General features: G+C 52.0%; 1 protein-coding gene and 1 pseudogene across 1 annotated transcript in view; one reads left to right on the forward strand and one right to left on the reverse strand.

Moving 5' to 3' along the window:
* Positions 1–25,194, reverse strand: part of CCDC57 (coiled-coil domain containing 57) — a 99,913-nt gene that overhangs the window by 31,208 nt on the left and 43,511 nt on the right. The window contains exons 14-17 of the mRNA XM_032429573.1: positions 23,483–23,583; positions 20,078–20,248; positions 15,126–15,315; positions 5,730–5,830 (exon numbers count right to left, since the gene is read on the reverse strand). Coding sequence (XP_032285464.1) covers positions 5,730–5,830; positions 15,126–15,315; positions 20,078–20,248; positions 23,483–23,583 — 563 coding nt within the window. The remainder of the gene's footprint in view (positions 1–5,729; positions 5,831–15,125; positions 15,316–20,077; positions 20,249–23,482; positions 23,584–25,194) is intronic.
* LOC116647921 lies at positions 8,104–8,710 on the forward strand (annotated as a pseudogene).

The raw sequence follows: 25,194 nt of genomic DNA on the forward strand, positions 1-25,194 counted from the left end.
CTCCAGGGGAGGGTGTCATGCAGGAGAGGGGGTCGTGCAGGGGAGGGAGTCGTGCAGGGGAGGGGGTCGTGCAGGGGAGGGGGTCGTGCAGGGGAGGGGGTCCTCTAGGAGAGGGGGTCCTCCAGGGGAGGGTGTCGTGCAGGAGAGGGGGTCGTGCAGGGGAGGGGGTCCTCTGGTGGAAAACGCCATGGTCTTCAGCCCCCTTTCTGTGGCCGGTCCTGTGCCGTTTCTCAGGCCGGCGTCTCCTCGTTGGGCAGACCATTGTGCAGGCCTCTCCCACAGACCCATTCTGGGTGCCCTGGTGCTCTCCCCACTGTCCCTGCCGTCCCTGCCGTCCCGTGATGCAGACCCTGCCATTGGCCAAGGGCTTGTGTTGAGGCCAGCGGAAGCCCCCCAGCCCCAGGAGGTGTGTGCCTGATGGACATGGCAGCAGGGCAGTTCAGGCATCGCCAGTCCCAGGCCGCCGCTCGCCTCCTCCCACCCAGCAGCCAGGCCTCAAGCCTGGGCTCCTTCCCTCTCCCACAATCCAAATCCATCCCACAGCGAATTCTGGCTTCAGCTGTGTCCAGATGTGACGCTTCCCCTCGCTGGCCGCCCACCCCTTACCCGGGCCCCGAGGTCAGCACGGAGCCTGAGCACTGCTACCTCGCTAGGGCCACCTTGGGGCTCACGTCACCCCTGGGGGAACAGGCCATCCATCTCCCAGCTGGCGCTCTCTTACTTTAAACAAACTGAAAAGGCAAGCCATACACTGGAGACTCTTTGCAGAACATGGGCGGATAGGGATTGATCTCAAGACTATAAAACTCCCACATCCTTCAAGGACACTGAGTGTTAGTGAATGAGACACTACACACAGGTGTAGTGAGAAACGGCGCCAAGACACGCGCTCGCTACTTTTCATCAGTTAATTACAGGCGGAAGCGTCTAGTCGTGTGGAAAGGCTTGTGAAGAACAGAAATCTAAAGGCAGCGCAGCGGAGGGCATGGCCTCCGTGGAAGGACAGGGGCATCCTGCCGGCCGGGACCCCGGCTGTGGTCGTCAGAAGTGCCAGCAGACAGAACTCAGCACCTGTTCTGGGTAAAAACTCAGTACAGCAGGAGGAGAAAGAACTTTAAACTGATGAAGGGTCTGAATGAGGTCGAACCATATGAAATTGCTGATATTTAACCACTTTTGACTCACAAAAATGGCAATTTTGTAGGACCCAACTTAACACCCAAGCCTACAGCAAACTTTCTACTTGAAGATAAAATGCAAAAAGCATTTGGGGCACCCGGCTGGCTCAGTCGGGGGGGCGTGTGACTCCTGATCTTGGGATTGTGAGTTTGAGCCCCACGTGCATGTAGAGATTGCTTAAAAAAATAAAACCTTTACCAAAAAAAAATGAAAAAAAGCATTCTATAAATCAGGACAAAGGTGTGGATGACCCTGTTCTCTGTGGTGCATGGGAGTCCTGGCCAGGACAGCAGCATGAGACAGGACCGTGAGGGGAGGAGCCTGACCTTCACCACAGACGCTCACCATTCGCACAGAGAACCTGGGAAAACGGCTGCCACACGTATTAGCGCTAATCAGTTCTGTGGAGTTCCTAGTTATAAAACATTTGGTAAAAGCTGACTATGCTCCAGTTGCCTGCAATAGCTAGAAAATGTAAGCTTAAAGAGATCCTCGAGATAAACAGACTGGTGCAGTCATCAAACAGAATGCCGTCCAGCAACAGGAAGGGCGCTTTCAGACCACGGAAAGACCTGGAGGAAATGTAGATGCGTATTACCGGGAGAAAGGAGCCAATCTGGAAAAGGCTACATGGCCTATGATTCCAACCCCGTGACATTCGGGGGAAACGGCAGAACTGTGAGGCAGTAAGAAGATCAGTTGGTACCAAGGATAGAACTGGAAAGGGGGGAGGGTGAACAGAGCGCAGAGGAATTTTAGGACAGTGAAACTGCTCTGTGTGAGACACGAGGTGGACAAGTGTCATCATACATTTGTGCAAACCTGGAGAACACACAGCAGTGAGCGCGAGCCCTCACATACGCCCCGGGCTCTGGGTGATGATCCTGGGTCCGTGCGGGCTCCTCAGTGTGACAGACACACCACCTGGTGGGACGCTGATATGTGTGCACAAGATGACTTTCATAACAATGTTTACAGCAAAAAATAGCCAAAATGCCCACTGAGAGAAGAATGGATGAGCCAGTGTTGATGTATTTATACAATGGAAAGAATATGCACAAACTGGTGTCTAGACCTGGGCTTGCCAAGCCACACCCGGCAGAGGCCAAATCCTGCCCCTCCTTCTGGACAGCCCATGAGCTAAAAGTAGTTTTTACGTTTTTAAATAGTTGAAAAAATCAAAAGAAGAATGTTTCATGACATGAAGACTATATGAGATTGACCTTTCTGATCTCCGGGTTTTCCCAGAGCACATCCAGGCCCATCTGCTCACGTACCACCTGTGGAACGGGGGGCCCTAAAGCTGTGGCCTGATGTAGCTGCTCTCCATATATCGCATCGATACATCCCAGAAGCACAGTGTGGAATGAAAGCGCTCTGCAGAAAGATATATACACAACCCCCGGATGTGATGTATACAGATTTTTAAATATCTGAGAAGAGAAACACCAGACTCAGGAAAGTCTGAAGGGGGGATGTAGGGGTAGAACTCTCAAAGGGGTTTTGACTTTATAACATTTTGTTTATTAAGTTGGATGGTGTATATCATATTAGTCTTTGTATCTTCTTAGAAGTCTAAAAATATTTATAATAAAAATACATAAATTACAGTATTCACCTAGTAAAGATCAAATGGGACGAACAGCTAAGAAATTTTTGTAAAGGAAGATAAACAAGAGCAACCTTGTTATATGTATTTGTAATATATTAAAAATATTACAAAGGTATGGTTTTTTTTTTTAAGATTTTATTTATTTATTTGAGAGAGAGAGAGAGAGAAACCATGAGCAAGGGGAGGGGCAGAGAGAGAAGGAGAGAGAGTCCTAGGCAGACTCCTTGTTTGATCCCATAACCTGCGATCACAACCTGAACAGAAACCATGAGTCAGCTGCTTAAACGACTGAGCCCCCCAGGCGCCCCTGCAAAGGTATGGTATTTAGAGCAGGACAGCCCCAGCTGGGGAAAGGACCCTTCACTGGAGCTGTGTAGAAAATAAATACAGATCCAAACCTGAAAATGCAGAGGTGCCACCCCGTGGTCTGCCAAACACGGGCCTGGCTCTTCCAAAACGTCAGCATTGTGAAGGACAAACAAGGTCAGAAGACTCATTCTGGGGTGAAGGAGATGCCCACACGTGCACCTATGCCCATGCATGCACGCACACGTGCACAAACATACTACTCGTGCAACCCCCACATGCATGTCCATACACACACAGCCACACGTACGTGTAGGTGTGCAAGTGCTGCAGGCAATGTGGGTCTTGGACTTGTGACTCACAAAATCTGAGTTTACAATATGTATTAAATTCTAGGATCATAGTCATGTTTCCTGATTTTCATAATGTTGGGAGGAGTCCTTGTTTTCAGACATAAAGGGGCTCGATGTCTGCAACTTATTCTCAGCTGGTCCAGGAACAAAGTTGTCTGACTGTGTGTGTGTGTCTACCTATCATTCATCCACCTATCCATCCATCCATCCATCCATTTATCCACTCATCCACCCACCTGTCCACCCGTCCACCCACCCATCTATTTATCCATTCACCCCTCCATCCACCACCCACCCATCCACCCTTCCACCCACCCTTCCACCCACCCTTCCATCCATCCACCCATCCATTCATCCATCCATCCATCCATCCATCCATCCACCTATCCACCCATCCACCTACCCATTTATTTATCCATTCACCCATTCATCTATCACCCACCCACACACCCTTCCATCCATCCACCCATCCATCCATCCATCCATCCACCTATCCATCCATCCGTCCATCCTCCATCCATCCATCCACCCATCCATCCATCCACCCATCCATCCATCCACTTATCCATCCATCCATCCATCCACTTATCCATCCATCCATCCACCCACCCACCCACCTATCCATCCATCCAACCATCCATCTATCCATCCACCTATCCAACCATCCATCTATCCATCATCCACCTATCCAACCAACCATCCATCCATCCATCAGCCATCATCTATCTATCTATCTATCTATCTATCTATCTATCTATCTATAATGTGGGGGAGGCAGAGGGAGGGAAGAGAAAGAATGGCAAAGCAAATGTAGTGATCAGTTAACAACTGGTGAGTCGAGGTAAAGGGTATAGTGCTATTTTTGCCACTTTGTGTAAATTTGAAATTATTTCAAAATAAAAAATTATTTGAAAAAGACATAAGCAAGAGTTTAGATGTTTAGCACATGGATAAAAAAAATCAATTCAAAATCACTGAGAAAAAGGAGGATAATTACTTATGGGTATTATGACAGTTAGTGAAACAGAACAGCTAGAAGAAATGGGTGGATATTTACCTAAACTCGGAACAGAGAAAAAACACAGTGAAATAAAACATTAAAGTAGACTGACAGAATTCATTACATTAAAAAAAGTTATCTGTGGATTAAGAAAACAAAGAAAGGCTAAAGGCAAATGACAAGTCTGGGAAAGGTTATAATGGACAAGCAGCAGTTCCTTCATTTATAAGGAACTCTTAAAAACTAGTAAGTACAAACACACAAGTAGAAAAATTAGCAAAGCATGTGTATAAATAACCCACAAAAAAAGAAATATATATGGCCAATAAATAGATTACAGACTTTAATACCACTAAGAACACAAGAAACTTCTAAAAGATGAAATTTTTTTAACCCATCATATCGGTAAAGATTTGAAAAATAAGGGACCTGGGTGGCTCAGCCAGTTAAGCATCTGCCTTCAGCTCAGGTCATGATCTCAGGGTCCTGGGATCCAGCCCCGCACTGGGCTCCCTGCTCAGGGGGGAGTCTGCTTCTCCCTCTCCCTCTGTGTGTGTGTGCTTTCTCTCTCTCTCAAATAAATAAATAAAATCTTAAAAAAAAGTAATACTCGGGTGGGTAAAGCACAGTAAAACATACATATGATGTAATTTGTAATTTTATATTTATTATTTACTTAGGTAATTTAAAAAAACAGCAGGAGGGGTGTCTGGGTAGCTTGGTTAAGCATCTGACTTTTGGTTTCAGCTCAGGGCATGATCTCAGGGTCGGGAGATTGAGCCCCACATCGGGCTCCGCACTCAGCGGGGAGTCTGCCTGAGATTCTCTCTCTTCCTCTCCCTCTGCCCCTCCCTCTCTCCCTCTCTCTCTAAAATAAATAAATCTTAAAAAAAAAAAATAGCAGGGGGTGCCTGGGTGGCTCAGTCGTTAAGCGTCTGCCTTCGGCTCAGGTCATGATCGCGGGGTCCTGGGATCGAGCCCCGCGTCGGGTTCCCTGCTCAATGGGAGACCTGTTTCTCCCTCTCCCACTCCCCCTGCTTGTGTTCCCTCTCTCGCTGTGTCTCTCTCTGTCAAATAAATAAATAAAATCTAAAAAAAAAAAAAAAAAACCCCAGCAGGAAACACACTGAGATGTTACTAGTAACCATGCTTGGGTGCTGAAAATTGGAGGCCTTTTCAATTGTGTTTACTGGATTTTACATTTTGGAAATGAAATACAATACTTAAGTGATTAGTAAACAGTTATTAGAAGTATATTTCTTAGATAAAGGAGTATTACCTGAGCTGCAGAATGGGGCTGCAACTGTCCCAAAGGGGCCTCAGGTGCGACACTCCGGTTCTGGGCCTCAGGGGTGGGCAGGGAGTGACGAAGCGGTTTCCCTAGAAACAAGGGGAGGAAAGGATTTGCTTTTTCTTTTTTTTCCTTTTTGCTTTTTTTAAAAGGCAGCTCTATGCCCAACGTGGGGCTTGAACTCACATCCCTGAGACCAGGAGTCACATGCTCCACCGACCGAGACAGCCGGGCTCCGGAACGGTTTGCTTTCTGTGGGCACCTCGCTTCCCGATGTCCCTGGTGCCAAACACAAACACTGCAGAAGTACAGCACGTTCCTGCCTACACCAGTCAGCCCTCTCTTGCAGTGTGCGTAGGGGTGACGCCGCGAGCCGTTGTTGTGACTGCAGAGTGCAGGGCCTCTCACACACAACTCTGGACACACCTTCTCAAAGCGCCGTTAATCAACACGTTCACTAACAGACCCAAAGATATACCCTCTCTGCAGCACAGAAAAGTAAGCAGCAGAAGGTTAAGTGAATAAACTTAAAGATTCTGCTTGTAAGAGATGCTTCAGCATCCTGTCTTACTTAGAAAGATCTAGGCAGCCAAGGAATACTCGTTCATTAACTCAGTTTGGGTTAAGTTACCTACAAATCTTGGAAATTAATCTTTAAGCTCACATACTACAAGATACAATTACTGTTGATATAACATTTCTCAGAATAAATCTACTTGGTTAAACACAAGCTTACTGAGGACCCCAATGAGGTTTTTGTGTATATGAGTTGTAAATAATGATATGAACTGTATTAGTACTGATATGTACTTAATTACGTACTGTATGTACTGAAACAGAAATTTTTTAAAACCTTATATTCCATTCACTTGAAGATGGTGGTGGTGACTACGCTGCATGTTAACATCTGGGTAGTTACGAAATTAGTTCTGCCCCATGGACCTCCTGGGATGGGTCCTAAAGTACTATGTCAGTTTTTTTCCAGGAGATAAAAGGACATGGGAAAGACAAAATTTGGAAATGAATTTATTTTCCTTAGTTTTTAATACCTGAGCTTAAAAGCTATGGAGTCTGAAGATACACAAATGGCCAACAAGCCCATGAAAAGGTGGTCAACACCATTAGTCGTCAGGGAAATGCAAAATCAAAATCACAGTGAGATACCACTTTGCACTCATTAGGATGGACGGAAGAAAAAAGACAGAAAGTAAGTGTTGCCCGGGGTGTGGAGACATCAGAACGCTCGTACATTGCTGGTGGGAAAGCAAAATGTTGCAGTTGCTGTGGGAAAAGTTTTACTTTGATGAAAAGAAAAAAGGGGGGGAAGAAAGAGACAAGAGAGAAAGCTCTGCAGTGAGGACAGTGTGCAAGGACCGCTTACGAGCTGTGGTCCCAGCTACTTGCGGACGACCGCGGTCTGCGAACAGCGACCCTGCACCTGCCCCACAGTCAGGCCAGCAGGAGCCTCACCCGAGGCCGCAGGCCCACACCACTCCCCTCCCTCCTCCCGTCACGTAGGCACCTCATCTCACAGCGTTGCAACAAAGGGGGGTACGGCTCAGTGCGATGATTTTGAGAGACCCCAGTCACAGAACTTTATTTACAACATATTGCTATAATTGCTCTATTTCATTATTAGCTATTGTGAACCTCTTCCTGCACCTAATTTATACACGTTATCATGGGTAAGCACGTCTAGGAGAAACGAGGGACACACAGGGTCTGGTACCGTCGCAGTTTCGGGCACCCCCGGCGGGTCATGGAACGTGTGGGGACAGGCTCTGACGGCACCGCTCTGCCCGCTCTGAGGCAGGATTTCCAGAGCTCCAGTCAGAAGAATGTGGACTCCTCTGACCAGAAACCAAACCAAATGGATCACGAATCCGTCACCGAGGACACTTGTAGAAGTCGCGACTTCCTAGGTATGGAAGGGCCCTTTCCCCTTCCTCTTGGCCACTGTCATCTAAAACCCGAGAGGCTGGGGCGCCTGGGTGGCTCAGATGGTTAAGCGTCTGCCTTCGGCTTGGGTCATGATCCCGGGGTCCTGGGATCGAGTCCCACATCAGGCTCCCTGCTCCTTGGGAGCCTGCTTCTCCCTCTGCCTCTCTCTCTCTCTCTGTCTCTCATGAATAAATAAATAAAATCTTAAAAAAAAAAAAAAAAAAAAAAACAAACCCGAGAGGCCTCTGCTTCTGTAAACTGAAGGGAAGCATTTCTAAGCGGCATCTTCTTGTCTCCCTAAGTCTTCCAGAACTCAGAAACTTTTGTTAAAAAGCAACTCACAGGAGGCATCCCCAGAAGCGGAAGTGAGCAGCGGGCTGGCTGGTGAGGGGCTGCGAGGGGCTGTCGAAGCAAGTTGAAGATGAACGCCAGAGGCCGTGGGCCGCAGCTAAGGGACGGTATTCCAGTTACTGAACTCTCAGCAAGCAGATCTTCTGAAAGTCATGATCTTCGAAAAGGCCTTGTGTGAAAAATGAACTTCTGCCCAGTCATCATCTTGAATTATCAGAAAAAAAGTTCCAGCTCAAACAAGATAAAATGAATTTTTCCACTAAAATTACAAATGGAGGGGCACCTGGGTGCCCATTTGACCAAATGGTCAAATGTCTGCCTTCAGCTCAGGTCATGATCCTGAGTCCTGGGATCGAGTCCCGCATCGGGCTCCCTGCTCAGCGGGAAGCCTGCTTCTCCCTCTCCCTCTGCAGCTCCCCCTGCTTGTGCACTCTCTCTCTCAAATAAATAAAATCTTTAAAAATAAATAAATAAAATAAATAAAATTACAAATGGAATTCAAGGCAGAGCAGCAGGCTCAGGGTCTTCCATTTCTTCCGAGCTCAAACCTTTCACTGGGTATTTTCAGGGGTAATGATGGGACTATTGGATGTGAAGATATTCTTAATGAGCCGTCACAAAGTGAACTAATGGGAGAACCAGGCTTGATGGTGGAATATAAACTCAGTTTCCTATAATCTATTGTGCCGCTCATGAAAATACAGGGGCTGCATCTTGTTTATGGTCATCTTTTTACTATAATTTGATGTATACAACATTAAAAGTACTGACCCATGACAACTGTTGCCTAAACAGTATCTGTGATCATTTGAAATTATTTGGGTCTTTGGTTTATGGCCATACGACAACTGAAAGCACTAAAGGGAGATGATTTTAAAACTTCCAATTTATATGAAAACAATAGCATTCTATGTCTTTAAAAAATTGTTGCTAATGAGTATTTGAAAACTGTCTGCAGGTTCCAATTCAGCCTATTTCCTGGGTATTCCATAAATTTAGTTTTGAATAACCATTATCAGCTTTGAGTCTGCAATCTTCATAGGTTGGTAATTGATTTCAGTGGCAACACTTCAGATTAAGCACAGAGTAAGATATTTATATTTTACCTTGTTTCAGAATGGCCCATTGATACTCATAAGAATAATATTGGCTTTATTGATGCTATTTTAGAATTGTAGCTATTCTTTGTTTCTTTCAGGTTGAAAAGTATAAGTTCAAAGGTTTTGATTTTGGTGTTGTCTTTATTTTTTTAAAGATTTTATTTATTTGACAGAGAGACACAGCGAGAGAGGGAACACAAGCAGGGGGAGTGGGAGAGGGAGAAGCAGGCTTCCCACTGAGCAGGGAGCCCGATGCGGGGCTCGATCCCAGGACCCCGGGATCATGACCTGAGCTGAAGGCAGACGTTTAACCAGACTGAGCCACCCAGGCGTCCCTGCTGTCTTTAAGGTGAAAAATTAAATAAAGCAACCACCATATGTTGATTTAAAAAAAAGAAAAAAAAAAGCACAAATCACAGGCCCAAAGTGGCATCACTTAGGTCGCATCCCAAACCAGGGCTTCATGCCTGACCAGCTGCATTTCAAGATCCCCCAGAAGCGCAGTCATAACTGCTTGTCAGGACTTCTCCAATAAGCACAGAGTCTGCTGCTGGGTCCTCCCACCCCCACAGGAAGAAGAGGTCCTCGGCCAGAGAAGACTCCGGCCCTTACCTGTAAGGGAAGGTGATCTTGCCTTAAACAATCCCGTTCTTTTGCTAATAACTTCTTGCCCCTATCCTCCTTCCTATAAAAACCTTCCATTTTGTACAGCTCTGAGGAGCTCCCTCCACTCGCTACATGGGATGCCGCCTGATTCATGAATCACTTAATAAAAACCAGTTAGATCTACACATTTACCCGGCTGGACTTTGTTTCTTAACCCTTCTTGGTAATATGGTCATTTATTTGCACAGGTTCCCTGAGAATCTGTGCTGCTTTTAACCAGGACTTCACTGGACACATGGATGGTGCAGCCAGAGCCCTGCCTGCCTGGCCAGAGTCAAGAATGACCCTCACGTAGTTGTGAGGACAGGTCACCAGCAGGAGCTGTGAGCTAGGAAGGCCGCCCCTAGCAAGCCCGGGAGCTCAGGATATTTCTGAAACCTTGAGAAGAAAGGAATTTGCTCAAAATCATCCAGCAGATGAAATCTGGAGAGTTCTTGGCTTCCTGGCCTCAGGACACTTTTAAAGTCCAATGTGGACTCCTGACGGAAACTTCCAGCAAAGCAAACTCAGGAAGGCCCGCTAGGTGAATTAACATTCTTGCTACACCTATAGAAATAATCAGGCCAACAGACCAGCCTTGTTAGCGATCACAAATAATCCTTCTTTGAGATTAGGTTTTATCAAAAGCAGAGAAAGGGTCAGAAGCAATGCGTGCTTCGATGGAAACTGCACTGTGGGCAGCACGTCCTTGGACCTGCAGGGCCGCCCCCCTGGGTCTGAACTACGCTGCAGCTCTGCATGCTGACGGGCCCACACTTTGTGCCTTGTCCCTCCAATTATTCACCGCTGACCCCCTCCCTCTTAGAAAAACCAGTTCAGTTTCCATTTGTAATTCAGTTTCTTTGTTCCGGATAAATTTGTGTTTGGGCTTTTCCTTGGAACTGGTTGTAACATCTGACTGGTTCCCTCACTGTTTAACAGAAGAAAATCCTAAACCTGTGCCCATTTTCATAGCTTTTGAGCCATATTTTACCTCTTTGTGGAAACAACCCTTTTAAACACCTGATTAAAAATACCACTAGCTGTTACTGAACATCAGAAAGGACGGCGCACAACCTGAACCAGGCTGAGCTGCAGCCACCGTGGGTGCTTCCCACCAAGTGACAGCCCAGGAAGAAGGGAAGGGGAGCGGGGCAGAAATACAAGAGCCGTGGCAAGATTTTAACACAGAAATCATGGTTCTTGGCAGTTCAAGTTGACAAACACACATAAATTTAGAAAGAATGTAAGTATGTATAATAAGGAGGCTTAACAGAACAGAGTCCACACGTGTTTAAAAATAACTGAACAAACAAAAATAACTAAATAATTCTAAAACTCTCCTAAACAACTCGAATGAAATAGAAAACCTGGGGGGCGCCTGGGTGGCTTAGTCGTTAAGCGTCTGCCTTCGGCTCAGGTCGTGATCCCAGGGTCCTGGGATTGAGCCCTGCATCGGGCTCCTTGCTCGGCGAGAAGCCTGCTTCTCCCTCTCCCACTGTCTGCCGCTCTGCCTACTTGTGCTCTCTCTCTATCTCTGTTAAATGAATAAAATAAAAATCTTAAAAAAAAAAAGAAATAGAAAACCTGGGTGCATAATGGCCAATTATCTGGAATACTGTTAATACTGTCCCTGAAAACCTGATACATGACCAAAGCAATACTCAGGTGGAAAATTCATACCTTAAAAAAATGCAATCACTAAACAAGAAAGAATAAAGTAAATGTTAAAGAAATCAGGAAAAGAACAATGAAACCCAAGGAAAAGAATGAACAAACACAAAATGTAAATTCCTTGTAAAGACACAGAAATCCATCCACTGGCTCCAAACAGTTACTTTTGGGGCACCCCCGGGAGGCAGGAGAGGAGGAGGCGAGAGAGGTAGGGAGAGGATAGATTTCCAGTAGGTCTAATGAGATCGATCTCCAGAAGAGATCAGAAACAAATGGGAAGAAGAGTACTTAAAGAAACAATGGCTGAGAATTTCAAAGAATGGGAAAAACAACCAACCAACCATAAGTCTTAAGATTTCAGAAAACCAACCAATTCCTGAGCAGGTTAAATTAAGGCAAACTGATCCTGTCCAGACACTGGCTGGTAACACAGGAGAAAGGCAGCCAGAGAGAAAAAGGAGGCCCTCCCCAAGGATGGGGCTCTGACCGAGGGCCAATTTCTCTGAGGACACTGGGACATTCGCTTTAAAAAAGGTTGCAAGAAAATGCGAGCATTAGGTTCTTGTTACAACCAAGCCATCATTCTAGAAAGTGGTCAAAATACAATCATTTGATGATGACAAATGCATGCTCTGCCCCCGCGCCAGTCCCATGGGGGGTGCTGGGGTCTGAGACCCAGCCCAGCATGAGTCGAGTCAAGCAGGATGCACAACATGACTGAAAATCACTGCTTCTACATTAGGATAGTTTTACAACAGGATTTTAGATGCATGTGTAATTATGAATAATAAATGTAAATAACGATTTTGGTATTTATGTGCACATGCCTAATAAGTAGTTGGGTTAGCAACCTAATTAAAGCTAGGTCCCTGATCTGTTTTTTTTTTTTAAGATTTTATTTATTTGCGAGAGAGAGAGCACAAGCTGGGGGAGCAGCAGAGGCAGAGGGAGAAGCAGGCTCCCCGCGGAGCAGGGAGCCCGATGCAGGGCTCGACCCCAGGACCCCGGGATCATGACCTGAGCCGAAGGCAGACGCTTCACTGACTGAGCCACCCAGGCGCCCCCCAAATCATTTCTTGATGAACAAAAACTTCATCAGGAAAATGACATGATGAGGAAACACAAAAGGCTCCAAGTGGCACGATTCCAGCCACGCGACACGGGGGGAAGGCAGAACCACAGAGACAGTGAGGGTCAGTGGCCGCCGGGGAGGGGGATACGCAGGCGGAGCACAGAGGTTTCTAGTAAAACTACAGTCCCGCGGTGGATATGTGCGGCGACACATCTGTCCCAACCCGTACGACGTCCAGCACCAAGAAGACCCAGAGGTAAGCGTGGACTCTGGTGCTGATGGTGCGTCGGGGAGTTTGTGGATCGTGATCAACGCACCACTTTGGTGGGATGTCGATCGCGGGAGGCTGGGGGGACATCTCTGTACCTTCAAGCCGACAGTTTTGGTGTGAACCTAAAACTGCTCTAAAACACAAAGTCTTTACAACAGTGTTCGATGTTAGGACCTTGGCAGTAACCTTTTGAGGAACGCTGGCTTCACACGAGATCCAGATGGTGTGTGCAGCTGGGGTTTCTGGGAAAAGCAGAGTTGGCAGGAGGACGGCACGAAGGGAGAGGCCCCACAGTGGGTGGTGTGCAGTCTCCACCTCAGAGGAGGGCCGCTCCCCAGCCTGTGTGCCCCCTCACGCTGGGCTGACGGAGCGGGCCGAGGGCCAGGGGCAGCCTGACCACAGGGCCACACACCGCCTGCCCATCTGTCAGTGCAGATCCCAAGGCCCGACCTGAGCGGGAGGGGCAGGGCCAGCACGGGAGCCTGACCCCGGGGGCAGAGCCCGTGGGACGAAGACTGGGCAGCTAGAGCCAAGGCCAGTGAGGGGGCTGGACTGCCAGCTCCCTGTGAGGATGGGGCCCTTCCCAGAGGCAGCTGGGAAACACCGGCAGATGGACGGAGGCACCACCTGGGCCCCTGGGCCTGGCCCCCAGCGGCCCCCAGCACGACAGCTCTGAACACAGGCCTCCTCTTCAGGTTTCCTCAGTGGTCTGCACCCTCTCTCTCAGAGACATGGCGCTCCCTCCTGCTCTGCGGCCCGAGTTCTCCCACGTTCCCCTTCCTACTCACCAGGTAATTCTACTCGTCATATTCAGACCAGAAACACTAACATGATAAAAACTGCTATCATTATCCACACAGCTTGGCCGTGGGACGTTCTGAGGACGAAGCACAAGGCCCAACCTTCCCCTCCCTTTCCTCGCATTGGGTAGTCAGGAATCAGGGGGACTTGCCCAGGGAAGCTAAGGCCACAGCTGAGAGGAAGCATTTTTTGCTGGTGTTCCCTTTGTGGCGCTCTGGTCTCTGCTTCTAAAGCTGCTAAAGTGGGTGGGTCTGCAGCCCCCAGCACCCCTCCACTTTAGACAATTCCCCCAAAGAGAGAGGGAACGGCTGTCTCCCATCGACCATGGGTGGGACCCGAAGTCCCTCATCTCTGGTCATCACAGTATCTCAAAGCTCTTGCTGGAAAAGCATGGAGAGGCAGAAGCCACGTAAGGCGAGGGGCTACAGCGCGAGGAACGGGGGCGCCACAGGGAAAGGAGGGGACTGCTTGTGAAGGTCGTCTGAGAGCCACGTGTCCAGTGGCTCGCCCCTCGGCACTAACCGGGAGCGTTCGATCTGGGCCGGCCGTGCTGACGACCATGCAGCCACCCCATGAAGGACTCATCTTGCCCACCAACACTGGTGCTTATGGTCCCCTAGCAACGGGGGCCTTGGCTTGGCGCCGGCAGCTGGCTGTCTGCTCTCAACGGATGACTACCCCGACCCTTCCAAGAAGCCACTGGTAGAAAGTGCACCTCAGCTAAATGTGGACCTTATTCCTTCTGTCTCTCCTTGCGTGGAACAGCAGTGCGATTATTTGTCATTGACTCGGAGCATACTATTTCCTTATTGGCTTATCAAGGGACAGTATCCTGTACGCTATTGGCTTGTGAAATACTACTATGATAAATTATCAGTCCCGCAGTGAACCCATGTTGAATAAATTATCGGCAAAGACAGTCAGTCTGAGCACAGCTTGCAGCAGAGCCCTGGGCTTCCGTGTCCTCCGTGGCAGCCTGGGCCTGGCCTGCGTGCCTGGAACAAGGGCACGCCTCTTTCTAGTCTGGCTGGAGCGCCGCCTGTCTTCCTTGGGAACCGGGACCCTCTGAGACACCTGTGGGCAGCTGGAGGTCTCAGGCCGGGTCCCAGTGGACACACAGCGGCTGTTGGCGACAAGTCCAGGCAGAGCCGGCCGAGAACACGGCGGCCGCGGCTCCCCACAATGCAGCACAGAAATGCCGCCTGTTTTGCTAAGTGCAGTATTTTTCTCACAAATGCTGCCCGAGGCACGGGTTCATGGAACTCCCATCGCAGGATGAAGCTCTGCTCTGTGCCCGTGACTCCTGACCCCGGCTTCACTCCACAAGGGCAGCTTCTGTTCTCCCTCCTGCCTGCCTGAGAAGTCAGGCCAGACCCTCCCTCAGGGCAGCAAATCTTCTCTCGTCCTGCCTCCCAGGTCCCTCCCCTGCCCCTTCCAGAGGAGCAGGCAAGAAGAAAGCCCTTCTGGGAGGGCCCCTGGGCCCCCTGGCCCCACAGCCCGGCAGTGCAGGCCACAGCTCCCAAACTCACCTGGGGCATGGTGGCCCAGCTCTGCACGGAGCCTGTTCCCCATCTCCAGGAGCTGTTCCTTCTCCAGGCAGAGGCGGAGGATTTTTCGGGCTGCCTCCTTTAGTTTCCTCTGGAGTTGGGGCACAGACAAGGCCTGTGGGGGCTGTGGCCCTTGGTCCTCTGCCCCTGTGGGTCCTTGGTCTGCAGGGACCTGTGAACGAAGCCACAGGCAGCCCATAAGACAAACCGTCCAAGTGGGAGAGGGTGCGTGGGTGTGTGCGCAGAGCCTGCACCACTGGGGGACAAGGGGTAAGGAGCAGGTGCTTTGGCAAGGAGACGCGGACCTCACACCATGGACGCCCCCCCCTCCACAAGTTGGGTGAACGAAGGCCACGAACCCCTGGGCCAGGCCTGCTTCTGGCCCCTTGCGGCCCCCACCAAGCCTGTCTTTCTAGTGAGGACAATGAGGAACCACTTGGGACCCATGCCCAACTTCTAATGGGCCCCCAGGACACCTGCGTGGCAGCAGGGTTACGGGCTGGGCACGTGGGTCACAGGCACTGGGGTCACCTGGTGTGGGAGGGGCCGGCAGAGGCCCGACGGACAGCCTGTGGCAGGTGCCTCCACACTTCCTTCCTGCCTGGGCTCTGCTGTGGGGTCACTGTGCTGGGTCACCACATGGCCGCCCCACCGACACGCACTCACACTTGCAGGGTGTTCAGAATGAGGGGGTGTGGAGAATCAGAGAAAGGAAGACAAATGTGTGTGTGCCGGACAGAGGCCCAGGAGGAACCGGAGTCCAAGGCCCCAAGGGATGCAAGTGTGGCCTACTTAGGCAGGGCGGCTCCTGACACCCGTGAAAAGCTGCACTGTGCTCTGTCTTGGCCCCATGAGCTGCAGCCAGAACAGGAACCAGCCTGGAGTCCCTGGAACAGACCAGCACGTTCTGTCCTGGCCCCATTTCCTGGTATGCCTTTCTAGGGCTGGCAGGTGCCCGTGTACTCAGCGGCACCGTTCTTCGGGTGGCCTGGAGCCGCGGTGGCCACACAGAGGTGCGTCCAGCACGTGCCACAGGCTAGTTGGGCAGGATGAGAGATAGGGGAGGTGAGGCAACAGAGGAGAGTGGGAGACGGCCCTGGGGCCGCACAGCCCCGCACCCAAATCCTGACCCCGTTAGCCCGTGACGGAACATGGGCCTGCTCTCAACCGTGCAGGGCACTGGCCTTGCCTGCACTCTCCTGAGGGCCCAGGATGTGACTGGGGTCCTTGGGCCTGGAGGGGCTGGGACAGACCTCGAGGAAGGGAGGTCGGAGGCCCGGCCTCCACAGGAACACGACGTTGGGGGTCCCCTGTGCCATTTTAAGTGAGGAAAGATACTCTGCAAACCCCAGAACGCTGAGACTCTCAAGAGAAAGGTCGCTTCTGAGAGCAGACCCCAGCCCACAAGGCAGCGCCCCTGAGCATGAGCTCATGAGGCACGAGCGGGGAGCCGACCCCTCAGCGGGGCCAGGGGCCAGGCTCTCGGCTGCCGGGGAGCCCTGGTCACCTGGCAGCGAGCGGGTATAGCAGCCAGGAGCCCCACCCGGGGCTCTGTTCCTGATACGACTACTTTGATGGCTTTCTCGTCTCCGCCCACACCCACCATGTAACCCTCATCAGGACGCATTCCAGGACTCCCAAACCACTGCGTGCTTCGGGGCCCCCGCGGCCCCCCACACTGGCCCCGTCTGCCCTCGCCTGCTCAGGGGTTGCTCCCAGAATCCTGGCCAGGGAGGGCTTGGCCAGTAGAGGGGTCCTCATGAGGGAGGGTCTGCTCCCAAGGGCAGCGGCGACGGCACTCCACAGAGGCCGATGTCCGAGCATGCCCCAACTCGGGGGCGCAGAGGGGTGCTTGCCACGGCTGCCGGCTCCCACGGTGGACGTTAGGGCTCCCGGGCCTTCCGCAGGTTCCCAGGGGTGCAGGCAGGGCTAGCGAACACTGCCCCCCAGTGGAGCCCAGCGTCTGTCCCGCTGTGCTCAGGGGACTGGGCGGACCACTGGACGGGAGGCGGGGAGAACCCCGGGTCTCGGTCAGTCCACCAGGCTGGGGGTCACTGGAGACACGACAGATGCCGGTCGGGCAGTGGTCTCTGCTGCCCCTGGGGAAGGGGCTCCGAGGTCCGCACGGGCCCTTGTCCTGGGCTCGGGAGCGGGGGACCGGCCTCCACCCGGGAGAACGTCGGACTCGCACAGGAGCTGTCGGGCAGTGCCCTCTGCTTCGTCGCCACCAGCCCCGTGCGCCATATGCATTTCTTCCTGAACCACGGCCAGGAGGGCGGAGACATCGTGCTCATTTACACCTCAATGCCTCAGTTCATGCTTACTAGAAACGGACATTCTCTCTGTAACCAGTTACGAAAACCAGAAATTTACCAGATACAACACTATGACCCAACACACGGGCCACACGCAAACCTTACCAACTGTCCACTTGTGTCCTACAGTTTGTTTCTCCCGCCCAGGGCACAGGACCCCACAGGACATCTGCCTCCCTGGTCCCTGCAGGCTCCTGACGGGCACTCTCTCCAGGGTGTGGACCCTCCGACTTCAGCACGTCACTCGTGGCCGGAGTCAACAGTGAGGCTGCGCCCCCCCGCCCCCTGCACAGCTGGCTTTGAAGCCCAGGACATGCCCCTGCCCCAGCGTCCGCGAGGGCATCCCTCAGTGAAGGGGCGTCTGCAGGCTGCGCCTGGAAAGTCTTCTTTTCCCTTGTAGCTGAGCCACCACTGGTGGGAGACACTGAGTCCCAGCCCTGCTTTTCCTTCGTGCATTAGGATGGCTTCCCGGCGTACGCGCCCTCCATGTCTGCAGACGATGTTCTGGCCAAGGACCAGCCCTCCTCCCTCCTCCTCTCCTGGTCAGCACAGACCTGGGAGTCCCGCTTATTGTGTGTTCAACGCCTAGGGCCCTTCGGTGCCTGCGTCCTTCTGCCCATTTCCACGAGTCCATGGTGGAGCCAACCCCTTATCCTGCTTCCTCTCAGCAGAGCAAGAAATTCAGAAGCCAGGATCTCGGCACTGTGGCGCTCAAGGCTCCCGGGCCGCCAAGGTGCTGGCCCTCCTGCGGCAGGCCTGGTCTGGGCACAGGGACGGCCACTGGATGTCTCCCCACGGTCACAGGCATTTCAGCTCCAGCCTGCCAGTCACAGAATTAAACATCTCGATTTTAAATCCGGCTGACGCACGTGATTTCCTCCCTCTAAGCAAGCAGGATCTGTGAACCAGGCTGTTAACAGAACCCCTAGTGCTGCTGACCTCGGGGCCGAGCACGGGCAGCACCTGGAATGAGCAGTGGGCACGGGGTGAGGCAGACGTGCTGCCCGCCTGCCTCTGTGGCTCTGTGGCCCCACGGCCAGGACGGCGTCCTCGAGCTGCAGGACGGAGGGAGGCCTGGCGCGGGGCCGGGGCTCTGGCTCTCCAGGCGGTGGCTGCTCAAGGGCAGAGCAGGCGGCTCCGGGTCCCACTTCCCGGGGACCTGAAGGCCTCCCCTTTGCAGCTGTTCTTCACCCGTCCGTCCATCCCAAGGCCTGTCCGGGCCCTCCTGTCATTCCTGAGCCAGAGAGGAGGGGACCCCCCTCCCCTCCAGTCCCTCAGGGCTGGCCGTCATTCTAGAGCCGAGTCCCCCTTGTGCCTCTCAGCACGGCCTTCTTTTTTTTTTTAAGATTTTATTTATTTGACAGAGAGGTAGAGAGAGAGCACAAGTAGGCAGAGTGGCAGGCAGAGGGAGAGGGAGAAGCAGGCTTCCCTCTGAGCAGGGAGCCGGACGCGGGGCTCGATCCCAGGACCCCAGGATCAGGACCCGAGCCGAAGGCAGACACTTAACCAACTGAGCCACCCAGGTGCCCCTCAGCACCGCCTTCTACGTCTACACCACTGCTGCCAGAGAGCTCTCCACGCCTCCCAGACACCAGGGTACAGTTGTAACTGCAGGCCCCTGTGGGTCACGCAGGTCACCATAGGTCACCACGGGTAACCCAGGTCACTGCAGGTCACCACAGGTAACCCAGGAACTGTAGGTCACCATGGGTAATCGAGGTCACTGTAGTCACCATGGGTAACCCAGGTCACTGTAGTCACCATGGGTAATCGAGGTCACTGTAGGTCACCACGGGTAACTGCAGGTGCCACAGGTCACCAAAGATAAGAGGTGACCCAGGTCACCACAGGTAACTGACAGAGTAAGAAAGTGCGCGCTCAACAGCATTTCCGCCACCGCCGTCAGTAAGAAGAGAAGTGGCCTGTGTGTCAGATCTGTGGGGACGGCTGCTGTAGGGCTCTCTCCACAGCTCAGAACCGTGGCTTGAACCAGCCACAGAGCCCGCGGGACACCAGGTGCGGAGGGCCAGGACCAGGACGGAAGCCCCACTGTCACGAGCGAGGGGGTGGCAGCCTCAAACACTCGGAGAGTCCCCACAAGGGTCCTCTCGAAGGAGAAACCCAATTTTGCATTCAATTTCAGGGCCCTCCTAGCAAGAGTCAGGGACTCCCTTTTAGAGGAAACAGAACAGCCCTCTTCATATGTGTGGTTCCCACGCTGGACTTTTTTTTTTAAGATTTGTTTCTTTATTTTGAGAGGAGGGAGGGGCAGAGAGAGAGAATCTCAAGCAGACTCGCCACTGAGCACAGAGCCTGACGCGGGGGTTTGATGTCACGACTGTGAAATCGTGACCTGAGCCGAAACCAAGAGTCGGACGCTTCACCAGCTGAGCCACCCAGGTGCCCCATCCTATGCTGACTTTTAAGTGGCAGGATCCTAAGGCCTGGAGGCCACGGACCAGGTCTGACGACGGAAGCCAGCCGAGGCGGAAGTGGAGGACAGTGGGGCGCTGCACCCCAGGGGCCCAGGAGGGCTCTGCAGACGGCCATTCCAGTGACTTCTGCAGCAGGCCCCAGACAGCACAGCCGTGGTGGGAGCAATGGGCACAGGGCACCTACCTCCTTCCCAGGGGCCACCTTGGCCAAGGCCTGCACCTGCGGCCCGCTCCCGAGATGCTCCTCCAGCTCAGCCACCTGCTTCCGCAGCTCTGAGACCTCCAGGTGCACCTGGCCCACCTCACGGGGAAGCTCGTGCTGGACGGCGTCCATGTCCAGGGGTCGCTGCAGCAGCTGGGAGGCCGTTTCAGGGGCAATGTTAGGAAGGAGGGTCGGAGGGCAGGGAAGCAGAAGGGCAGAGGCACCCAGCAGAAACCGAGGCGGGTCAGAAAGGAAACGCATTTGTCAGTCTCCGGTCTCTGGCTGAATGCCGTTGCTCCCCACGCCAGCGCCCCAGCTGTCCCCTGCAGTGTGGACTTGGGTGCCCATGGCAGGGCCTGCACCGGACCCCAAGGCTGGCTGGGGAGCATCCAGGCCTTAAACCGTCTGGACAGAGGCACAGGGCCTAAAACCCTCTTCCTGAGCCCAGTTTAGGTGGAAACAAACACGTGCAGAAAATGTAGGTAACCAGTAGGGGGCAATCTGGGGCTTGGGGCAGGAGGTGGTGTGGTGGGAGGGGTGAGGCCAAGGCTTTCAGGAGGAGCTAAGTGACAGGGCAGAGCGAGCATGAGCATGGAGGGCAGAGAGAGGCCGGAGGAGGACAGAGGGTCAGGAAGGGAAGTCCTAGGCACAGGGCGTCCTTGGTCATTACAGGTCAGCCGTGAGACCCTCACTCTGGTAGCTTCTCTGGACATCTGTCCTCCTGCTGACGTAAGGGAGAAGAGAGGAGGTGACAGAGTGACACCTCTCTACACTCGTTTCCATTTTATTCTCAGGAAGAGGAAATATGTGCCTATTCCAGGGATTCCTAGAATGAATTCCTGGTGAATATTTTATTCTTTGAATTTGTCACATACACAGCAAAAAAGGTGACCATTTGGTAAACAGACACTGTTAATTAAAAAAACAAAAAACACCTTGAGGTGGACATCTGTCCCCATGATAATCATATCATCTACTATTATCAAGAGAAAATTAAAAGGTTGTATTTAAATGTCTATTTCCTGTTTTTTTTTTTTAAGATTTTATTTATTTATTCATGAGAGACAGAGAGAAACAGAGGGAGAAGCAGGCTCCCAAGGAGCAGGAAGCCCGATGCGGGACTCGATCCCAGGACTCCAGGATCGTGACCTGAGCCAAAGGCAGACGCTTAACCACCTGAGCCACCCAGGCGCCCTTAAATGTCTATTTCCTGTTTGTGACGTTCCCACAGTGGGCAGAACGGGAAGCAGCAAGTCTGAGCGTCCTGAGCCCCCTCCCCTCAGGCCAGGAGGAGAAACGGGAGAGTGCTAAGTCCCCTCCGTCATGACAGTGAGACTGCTCTCAATCAGGGTAAAGTGCCAGCCTCCCGAGCGCCAGAGAGCAGCTGGAGAGCTCGGAATAAGCTGCATCCAGCGGCGTGTTCTGCTTCACACAAGCTGCAGAGCATACAGGGCAAGGGGACTTACGGACTTATGGACTTACGGACTTAAAAGGACACGTGAAAACTCCCTCTTCCTGGTGCCTCATGAAAAACATATCTGTGCAAAAGGCAGCAGGATGGTATGACACCAAAAGTACAAGCAATAAAAAAATATAGACAAAACAGGGCACCTGGGGGGCTCAGTTGTTAAGCGTCTGCCTTCAGCTCAGGTCATGATCCCAGGGTCCTGGGATCGAGTCCCACATTGGGCTCCCTGCTCAGCGGGGAGCCTGCTTCTCCCTCTCCCTCTACTGCTCCCCCTGCTTGTGCTCTCTCTCTCTCGCTCACTCTCTCAAAAAAAAGGAATAAAATCTTTAAAAAATAAATAAATAAATAAGTAAACATAGACAAAACTGGTAATCATAAAAACTAAAAACATTTGTGCTTCGAAGCAAATTATCAAGAAAGTGAAAAGATGGGGCGCCTGGGTGGCTCAGTTGGTTAAGCATCTGCCTTCGACTCAGGTCGTGATCCCAGGGTCCTGGGATAGAGTCCCACACTGGGCTCCCTGCTCATCGGGGAGCCTGCTTCTCCCTCTCACACTCCCCCTGCTTGTGTTCCCTCTCTTGCTGTGTCTCTCTCTGTCAAATAAATAAATAAAATCTTAAAAAAAAAAAAAAAAAAAGAATGGGAGAAAAATTTTGCGAATTGTACATCTGATAAGGGACTAGTAGTATCCAGAATATATAAAGAACTCTTAGAACCCAACAATAAAAAGACAAACAACCCAATTACAAATGGGCAAAAGATCTGAATAGACATTTTTCCGAAGAAGACATACAAATGGCCAGTGAGCACATGAGATGAAGCTCTGCATCGTTAGTCATCAGGGAAAATACAAATCAAAACCACAGTGAGGTACCACTTTGCACCCACTGGATTGGCCAGAATTAAAAAGACAGAAAACAGGTCATGTGGGTCAGGATGTGGGCTGTCGGGATCCTCACACATGGCTGGGGGGACATAAGACGGTGCAGTCACGTGGGAAAATGGTTTGGTGGTTCTTCAAAAAGTGAAATATAAACTTACGCTCCTACACGTGTACCCGAAAGAATGGGAAGCAGGGACGTGCACAGATGTTTGCACACCACGCTCACAGCATCACTCACAAGTGCCAAAAGGTGGAAACAACCAAGTGTCCGTTGGATGAATGGATCCACAAGGTATGGATATTACTCAGGCCTTAGAAGGCGTCAAGGACTGACTGATGCTCCCACCTGTGGAGGAACCTTGAGGACATGGTGCTGAGGGAAATGAGCTGGTCACAAAAAGACAGCTGCCGCAGGACCCCGGTCCCAGGAGAGTCATCCAGCCCAGCGGCAGGACAGATGTCCCCAGGGGAAGGGGTGTGGGGCTGGTGTTGAATGGGGACAGTTTCTGCTCAGATGATGGAAAAGTTCTGGGCATAATAGATGGTGGTGACATTTACAGTGTTGTGAACATAGTTAATGTCACTGAACGTGTGCTTGAAAACTGTAAGCTTTATGTTTGTATATTTTACCACAATGAAAAATACACTAAAAAAAAGAGAAATGAATTTATAGCAATAAAGCACGGGCACACGTGTGGCAGGGGAGAGCTCGGGTCCCAGGAAGCAGTGGGCATCGGCCCAGGGCATGACTGTGGCCTGACCCCACACAGGCCGCCGGGGTGTCTGGACACGCTCATCGCTGGCCCCGCATGCTCCTGGACGCGCTCCGGCGTGTCGCACCCCGTGGCAGGGAGCAGCCCTGTGTGCGGCAGAGGGTACAGGCTCTGGACTCATTTACCAGGTCCTCCGGTGCGCCCTCTAGGGACCACACGTGACCTCACAACAGCCCCTTCTTTGGAGGGAAACTGAGGCACAGAGAGGTCAAGCGGTCCAGCCAGAAGACCTGCCCAGCCCAAGTGTCAAGGGGAGGCCCTACCTTCCGCCTGAGCCGGGCCACCAGGAAGAGATGTGCCCTGTCCCTGAGCCTCCTGAGTGCTAGCCCAGTGGGTGAGCCATCGGCTGACACGGCTCCTCCTCCTGCAGAAAGAGTGATTCTGTCAGGCTCAGGCCTCCTGAAGCCTCGGGGACGGTCCTGGGAGTGGGGGCTGTGCCGTCCAGGGCAGAGGTGCATGCTTCGCTGCCCTCCCCTGGGGATGCCCGCTGTCACTGTACGTCCACTGGGAAGGGAAGATGCTCCAGAGCTGAGCAGAAGGGGCCAGGGCCCCACGAAGACTGAGAGGCGCTGGGATGAAGTCTCATCCTCCTGTCAAGGAAGCAGGAGTCTCTGCAGGAAAACAGTACGGCCTTGCCACCTGGTGCCAGGCGGAGGCTGGTCTGCACCAGCCTCCCAGTTGCTTGGGAATTAGGGAAACGTTCTTACGACCATAGGTCAAAGAAGGGATCGGTGGAGGTTAGAAATTATTTTGACCTGAATTATCATTAATACACTGCTTATCAAAACTTCTGGAATGCAGGGCTGCCTGGCCAGCTCAGTCGGTAGAGTGTGCGACTCTTGATCTCGGCTCAGGTCGTGATCTCAGGGTTGTGAGATCGAGTCCCGCTTTGGGCTCTGCACTGAGGGGGGAGTCTGTGGCTCAGTCGGTTAAGCATCTGCCTTTGGCTCAGGTCAGGATCCTGGGGGTCCTGGGGCTGAGTCCTGCATCTGGGCTCCCTGCTCAGGGAGGAGCCTGCTTCTCCCTCTGCCCCTTACCCTTGCTCTCATGCTCTCTCTCTCTCTCTCAAATAAATAAATTACAGTAAAATAAAATAAAATTAAAAGGACAATACTATAGGCAATTTTTGAAAATCTAGATGAAATGGACAATTTTCTAGTAAAATATAATATCAAAAAGTGACACACGAAAAAGAAAATCGGGATCGTCCTTTACTGTGAAAAAAACTGAATTCAGACTTTAAAACCTTCTCACAAGGAAAATCCTAAACCCAGAGGGGCTCAGAGTTGAATTCTATTAATTGGTTCAGGAAAAATTAACATGGGTCTAATATAAACTTTTTCAGAAAACAGAAATAGGGAACATCTCCCAACACATTTGAGGCCAGACCCGTAGTCCTAAAACTTGACAATGGGCATCATGAGAAAGAAAGGGTACAGCCAAAGTCACTCACGAACATAAACTATTAATTGTCAGTAAAATAGCAGTAAAAGAATATATCACGTGCTGAGTTTATTCCAGAGATGTAAAGTTGGTTTAACATTCAAAAACCGACGCAAGCTCGCTGTTCTGGACAAGATAGCGCGTGCGTGCGCCGCCCTCTCCTTCGGTGCAGCTGCAAGCCAAAGCGGCTGTGAGGGAGGCCCGGCGGGCGAGGCCGGGGGCCCCGGGGATGGGGACCCCCGCAGCGGGCTCCCCGCCGTTTCCTCCCTGTACTTCCGAGCTCTGATGCTCGAGCAGCCACAGCCCAGACACACCAGGGAGCTCGCACCAAGAAGGGCCCCAGCCAGGCCCGTTCCCTGCAGCGGAAGGGCCAGGGAAGGGGGACTCCACAGGCGGGCCTGGTGCAGACAGAGGCTCATCTGCACCGGCCGCCTGCACCCTCCTGGGAAGAGCATGTGTGGAGGGGGCGGGGGGCGGGGGGCGCAGGGCAGAGAAAGGGATTCCTGAACTCTGCACCAAGTCCCTGAGGGGC

Source organism: Phoca vitulina, unplaced genomic scaffold, assembly GCF_004348235.1.
Source record: "Phoca vitulina isolate PV1807 unplaced genomic scaffold, GSC_HSeal_1.0 scaffold41, whole genome shotgun sequence".
NCBI classification, from domain to species: domain Eukaryota; kingdom Metazoa; phylum Chordata; class Mammalia; order Carnivora; family Phocidae; genus Phoca; species Phoca vitulina.